Source organism: Macadamia integrifolia, unplaced genomic scaffold (genome assembly GCF_013358625.1).
Source record: "Macadamia integrifolia cultivar HAES 741 unplaced genomic scaffold, SCU_Mint_v3 scaffold_190A, whole genome shotgun sequence".
Lineage (NCBI taxonomy): Eukaryota > Viridiplantae > Streptophyta > Magnoliopsida > Proteales > Proteaceae > Macadamia > Macadamia integrifolia.
The window spans coordinates 641,561-647,901 of record NW_024870637.1 but is presented as its reverse complement, the minus strand read 5'-3'; the positions used below and the strand labels follow the sequence as shown (position 1 = coordinate 647,901).

At 37.3% G+C, this 6,341-nt stretch overlaps 1 protein-coding gene and 1 pseudogene across 1 annotated transcript in view; both read left to right on the top strand.

The window, feature by feature from the left end:
- LOC122071186 overlaps nucleotides 1-400 on the top strand; it is a 4,609-nt pseudogene extending 4,209 nt beyond the window's left edge.
- A 4,986-nt stretch (nucleotides 401-5,386) lies between these two features.
- LOC122071156 (histidine-containing phosphotransfer protein 1-like) overlaps nucleotides 5,387-6,341 on the top strand; it is a 1,939-nt gene continuing 984 nt past the window's right edge. Inside the window, exons 1-2 of the mRNA XM_042635460.1 lie at nucleotides 5,387-5,981; nucleotides 6,124-6,254. Coding sequence (XP_042491394.1) covers nucleotides 5,922-5,981; nucleotides 6,124-6,254 — 191 coding nt within the window. The 5' untranslated portion in view covers nucleotides 5,387-5,921. The remainder of the gene's footprint in view (nucleotides 5,982-6,123; nucleotides 6,255-6,341) is intronic.

Sequence of the window (6,341 nt, the reverse complement as noted above, 5' to 3'; positions counted from 1 at the left end):
TTAAAAAAAAAACAAAAAAAAAAAAACAATAAAAATTTTTTTTAAAAAAAAAAAAAAAAACCCAATAAGCTTTTTTGACCGAATCTTTCAATTAATCATCCGAATTATTCCGAATAATTCTCCGTCCAAATAATTTCCGAATCCGAATTTGTTAACTATGCCCCAGACCGGATCAGTCTCCATGCAGGATGCCCAGTAATTGAAGGAAGGGGAGAAATGGTCTGCAACAAAGTGGATACATGTGGCCTCTGACAAGAACTTGGGAACAGGTGGTAATTGCACAGATGAAAATGACAGTTGTCAGAAGTGGGCTGCTCTTGGAGAATGCACAAAGAACCCAGAGTTCATGGTTGGATCTCCAAATCTTCCAGGTTCTTGCAGGAGTTGTAAAGTGTGTTAGCATTCAACTTACTGTAGGGAGAGTCCTTTCCTTCACATTGCCATAATCTACTCATGTTAACAAATTCTAGACCAATCTGCTTCTCTACCTGCTATTTAATTAATGGTTTCTATTTAAAACTTACATGAGTAGTGTATTCAGAATAAACAGCTTTGACAAATTTTACTAACACTTGCACCTATTACTGGCAAAGTTCTTATTGCCATTTATCTTGTATTTTCTACACCCCAACTGGTGCTTCAATTTATCTAAAATGCAACTAGTAAAGAACCCATGTGATGGAAATGATATAATAATTTTGGTAATATTATATAAGTACTATTAATTTTTATTTAATAAAATTCAAATGAATTGTAAAAGCTTTACTTGAGAAATAAGAATTGTAATTCAGCACAAAGGAGTACATTTAATAATTACTTACTAAACATCAAGATTGAAGGGAAATGTTAATAGGCAGGTGACCCAGATTAAATGTCACATTCAATTTGGTTTTGATAAGAACATCTTTGCCCCTTCCCCATTACCCCACCAATCAAGGTTTAGGTGATTGGGGAAAATTCCTATAAATAAATATTCCATGGTTTTTGTTTAAATATTGGACTTTTTAAAGGTGCTTATAGCCTTATACAATAAACTCTTCAATTTTTTTTTATAAGATAAAATCCAATCCAAAGACCTTGAATTTTTGTTTTTCAACTTTCCTTATTCTAAGCATTAAGAAGTGATGGGATAGAGAAGTATATATATATATATATATATATATATATATATATATATATAAGGAGAGAGATAGGTATACCGCCGATATCAAGTATGCTAGCGGATAGCACCAATAGGAACACATGATGGAGTATCATTCAGGAAGGATATGAGGGTCATTTCAGAAAAAGGGAAGGGAGAGATAGACACAATGGGTGCTAACATACTTGATATCGGCGGCATACCCAACATTTTCCCATATATATATATATATAATATCTCATGACGTCAATTCATCTAGTTGACCATTTTTTTTTGGCATCTTTACCATTGGTTATTATTATTATTATTTTATTTTTCAAAATAAAAATGCTGGAAATTTTTGGGGGATAGTGAAGTCACTGAAGTGATTCATAAACAACATGGTCAAGTGGTGTCGAAACTTAGGTAAGATTGGGATTATAAAGCCATTTATGTCAATTAAAACCTAATTTAAATGCCTATAAGACTGGGATCATAGAGCCATTATGTCCAATAAAAACTAATTAAAATGTCCATGCAATCCCAATCCCTATGTTAAGGTCAGTGGTCCTACCCACATTTTTTTTTGCTAAATTAAAATCCAATTTGGCTCTTATTGATTGTTGGAACAAAAAATGCCACTTGCAGTGGTATTTTATTAATCCCTAAGCTCTTGAATTTCACCTTCATCCTCCTCTCAAAAAACAAATTTTTCCCTTAAAAAAAAAGGGGAGAAGGGAGAGAATTCTTTGAGCAAACGAGGTGGCCTACGCCCCCCCTCAAAGTTTTTTCTGTTCATTTTTTCTCTCCTTAAATGAATTTTCCAACAAAAGACTTCCCAACACCCCTCCCCCCAAATAAAATAAAATAAATGGCAAGAGTGATGTACCTTTTGAGAGGCTGAATTAGGCAACTAGAATAAAATAAAAATGTGGTTTGTATACATATTATGTGCATCAATCTTCCTTTCTTTTGAGTGTGTTTTGATAACACTGAATTCCATCATCCTTGTATATTTTAAAGCTTTCTTTCGCTGACACTTGTTTGACATTATGCTATGTTTTCCTCATGGTCTATGCACAACTTTTAAGTACTCGAATGGGTATATCAAGAGAGTGCGCAACTACTAGTAGATGTCATAGGGTGTTTTCATAAAGGCCAATTCACACATTTTGCATCATAGGGGACATATATGGTCTTGAGGAGAGTGTGTTCAAATGGACGACTCAGCCCCCCTACATCTTTAAGGTGTGTACTTCTTGTAGTTTCAAAAACTTTGTGACAGAAGCTCGTAAAAAGAAGAAGATTGTCATACTTTCTCTTTCAATCACTCATCATCAACCCTTTGGTATGAGCTCGTCTTTCTTGAATTTGCAGGCACCCCATGGCCCATGGATAAATGATAATCCTTTCCACTATAAGATACAAAATGATGCCTCTGTTGATCCTTTCCCTTGTACTTCTTTTAATCACCGTGCACGCGCAGGGGCCACCATCCCCCAGAAGAAACACTTCACCTATAAGTCCATAACATATCTCCAGCAATATCTCAATCAAGCAAAGAACCACAATGTCAAAAACTAAAAAAAGCATCTCCTCTGTTCCACTTCACCTCCCTCCACAGTCCAAAATTGTTAGTAAATGCATATTTATTCTCTTGCTCCTTTTCTTTTCCTTCCTTTTTCAAAAGGAGATAAAGAAAAAACATTAAAAATAATACTATAAGAGAACAAACATAAGAAAAAGAAGCAACCCTTTAGTTATCTTGTATCTGTTCTATCACTGTAGCCTTCAATGGTGGTTTTCCAGTTCTGGAAATGCAGAGAATTCCATGTAGAGGAATCAATCATATTTAGAAGGTCGGCAATGGCATTTCAATCTTTCTGGCTATTTTTTTTTTCTGAGTGGGCAACAAACATTCATTCTTGGTGTCTGGTCTTCATTAATTAATTATATGCTTTGAGGAGCCGACACATATCTGTTTCATAATATTTGTATTCTCATGTTCTAATGGTTCTACCATGAAAGATAAGGAGATTTTTTTTTAATGACTTAAGATCTGGTTCTTAAGGACCCTACTTAGATGCTCTAATAGCTGTGTCTCTTCCAACTCAGGAGCAATCAACATAAGCCATTTACTCCTTTGGTTCTTCAAACTCCATCGTTCATGCATCTTGAATCTGGGGTGCATGTGGGCTGTATGGTCTTGTTTCAATTTTCCCCTAGAAAACCCATGAGAGCAATCTGGGACTTCAATTTCTATTGAATAGCCCAAAGCCCATGTGATACTTCTCTTCTTCAACTCCCTATAAAGCCAACAGAAGTAGAATCAGGGAAATTTTTTCATTCACACATGCTTTTCGATTCACCCAAGAATTAAAAAAAGAAAAATAAAATAAAAATGGGAAACAGTCTCTCTATGATGCCAGGGTAAGACTATGTACAAGATGATTTTTTTCAGACCCTATAGTGATAGGAGCCTCATGCACGTGATAGATTCTATCGTATAATCGGTCGATGTTGATCCCAATTCTGACCAATCAAACCGATCCTTATAAGAAAACTAGGATTATAGATTTACACACTTGGAGCCAATATGACCTAATTTCAAAACTGCGGATTCCATGTTTTAAACCTTGGTTGAAATCAGTCCTGATTATCTACCCACATAGGGTCCCTCCCCACATGGCATTGCTGTGTGCCCTGCTGCCCTGTGCACGTTTTAGTTAGAATGGAGATTGAGATTCCATTTCTCACTCCCCACGTGGGTAAAGAATCCAGACTAGGTTGGAGTCCGGATTCTCTATCCATGTGGGGTCCTCCCCACGTGGTTAGTTACCAATGGAGTAGAATCTCTATCCTATCGGACATAGTTATAAACAATGAATATTCCATTTCATTGGTAACTAACCATGTGGGGGAAGACCACCCATGTGGATAGAGAATCCAGACCCCTCCACCTCATGTCATCATCCCCTCTTCTGTTGTCCCAGGGCTTCTTCCCAGTGGTGTCGACACATGGGCTTGAATTGAAGCCTCACTCTCAGAGCAACCTAACTATAGTACTATAGTGGAGGGACGAGCTACAATCCTTGCTAAGTTGCTTGTGGTCCCTCTGCTCTGCTCAGCCAGAATGAAGCCTAATTTTAGGCTTTGTCTACCATCATTTCTCCTCTTTTACTTTTCATAGAAGAATGACAACTGAGATTCTGAAAGATTCAGACTGGTAAAAAAGGAATTGAGGATTGATGCATTGAACCTTCAAGTCTCTGTAGTCTCACTGTTATGACTTATGAGACAATCTCTTACCAAGTACTGACCCATAAGGCCAAAACCTCATATGTATGTAGTGTGGGGTAGATCTAGCACTTCTCCTGAAGCATCATCACTCAAATAAGAGGGAAATAACAGAAGATGGAGATTGAAATAAAGAAGATACCCTTCGTAAATCCATTACTAACCATTAATAATAACAAGAAAGCTTGGATTGTGTCTTTGACATTAATGACGCTACAGTGTGTGTGTCCCCAGATGAAAGCAACAGCCACAAAAGAAGGGCCACTGCACAAAGAGTTAAAAGATACTGTTCTTTTTTACTTGACTAACTTAAAACCAACAAACCAACCAACGAACCCAAAAACAAGATCTAGCTCTCTTTACATGCCATAAGGTGTTTCCACCATCAAAGATAAGGTTCTTTAAGATAAAAAAATGATTAGAAAGATGAGGCTAGTAAAGAAGGGAAAGGGAGGAAAGGATTAGGTAAAGAAGGAAGAAACATCTCTTCTGTACTCTTAACCCTTTCTTTTGTCTTTCTCTTCTTTCTAGTTGGCCCACGCTGTGGAAACAGGAAAGCCATGGACATTGCACAGTGTACACCCAATGGGTGCATTGACCCTTTTCATTATAATCATTTTCAATTATTTAAAGAATGTGAAAATGACGTACACAGTGTCATATACGTATACGTCTTCTCTCTCTCTCTCTTCCCTCTTGAAGAATAGAATATATGGGAAAAGGGTTTGTGTTCACAGTAGTCACAGATTAGGAGGGGATTAGAGGCTGGTCTTGGGTCATTTCTACGTCACTGTGAAAATTGAAAATTGAAAATTGGGTACTAAACAAACAAAACTAAGAACCAAAGGAATACAGAGAAGTGAATTATAAAATGGGGTTTTCTCTGTTGATTATACTGAGATTGTAAAATTTTGCTCTTCATAGTCCATACTCCATACAGATAGGGTGGAAGGTGAGGAGGTGACTACCCCACAGACGATTTGTGGGTTTGCCTTTGTATTTGTGCGTGCGCGTGAGAGAGAGAGAGAGAGAGAGAGAGAGAGAGAGAGAGAGAGAGAGCAATTATTCCTGAGCAAAAGGGAAGACAGAAAGTTTAAGTATAGATGGCATATTTAGGATTGGTGGTTGGTTGTGGCTCTGTGGGGGCCTGGGGGCTTTAAAGAAGAGAGTAATTGAGGAAGTGAACTGTGTATTCTGTGAGGGAACATAGCATAAATCCCGAGAGACTGACCAACAGAGGAGAAGAAACAGGGGTACCTTACTATTAAGTGTAGCGTACAAAAGCAGGATCTTTTGGATTCCTGGAGTTTCTCTGAGCGAACCCAACATTAAATATATCAGATCTCTTCAAAGTTATCGGTTTTTGTTTCCTTCCTTTCTTATTTCCGTAATCTTTTATATATTGTTGATTTATAAGATCTGCAAAATCGTAGTAGCAGTAGCTAAGTTTGGTCAGAGCAAGGCAGTCTAGGAGGAGAGGGGTGAGAAGACTGAGGAGTCAGACATGGATGCGGATCAGATGCAGAGACGGTTTGTTGATTACATAGCATCCTTGTTTCGTGAGGTTAGTTTTGTTTCTATTCTCTTTCACTGTAGATGGAGGGTGGGAGTAAAATACAAAGAACATTTCTTAGATGGGTTCGTCTGTTTATTTGGATTTCTATCCCATTTCAATTGGTTTATTGGTTATTCTTCTTGTTGAGAAGGGATTTCTGGATGATCAATTCACTCAGCTTCAGCAACTGCAAGATGAAAGCAACCCTGATTTCGTTGTTGAAGTTGTCTCTCTCTTCTTTGAAGATTCTGAGAGGCTTCTCAACGATTTGGGCAGAGCTCTGTAAGGATTCAATCTCGTTCCCTTTCTCCTTTTTCCTTTTCCTTTGGTCTATAGCTTTGATTTTTGCTTTAATTTTCCTTTCTTGGT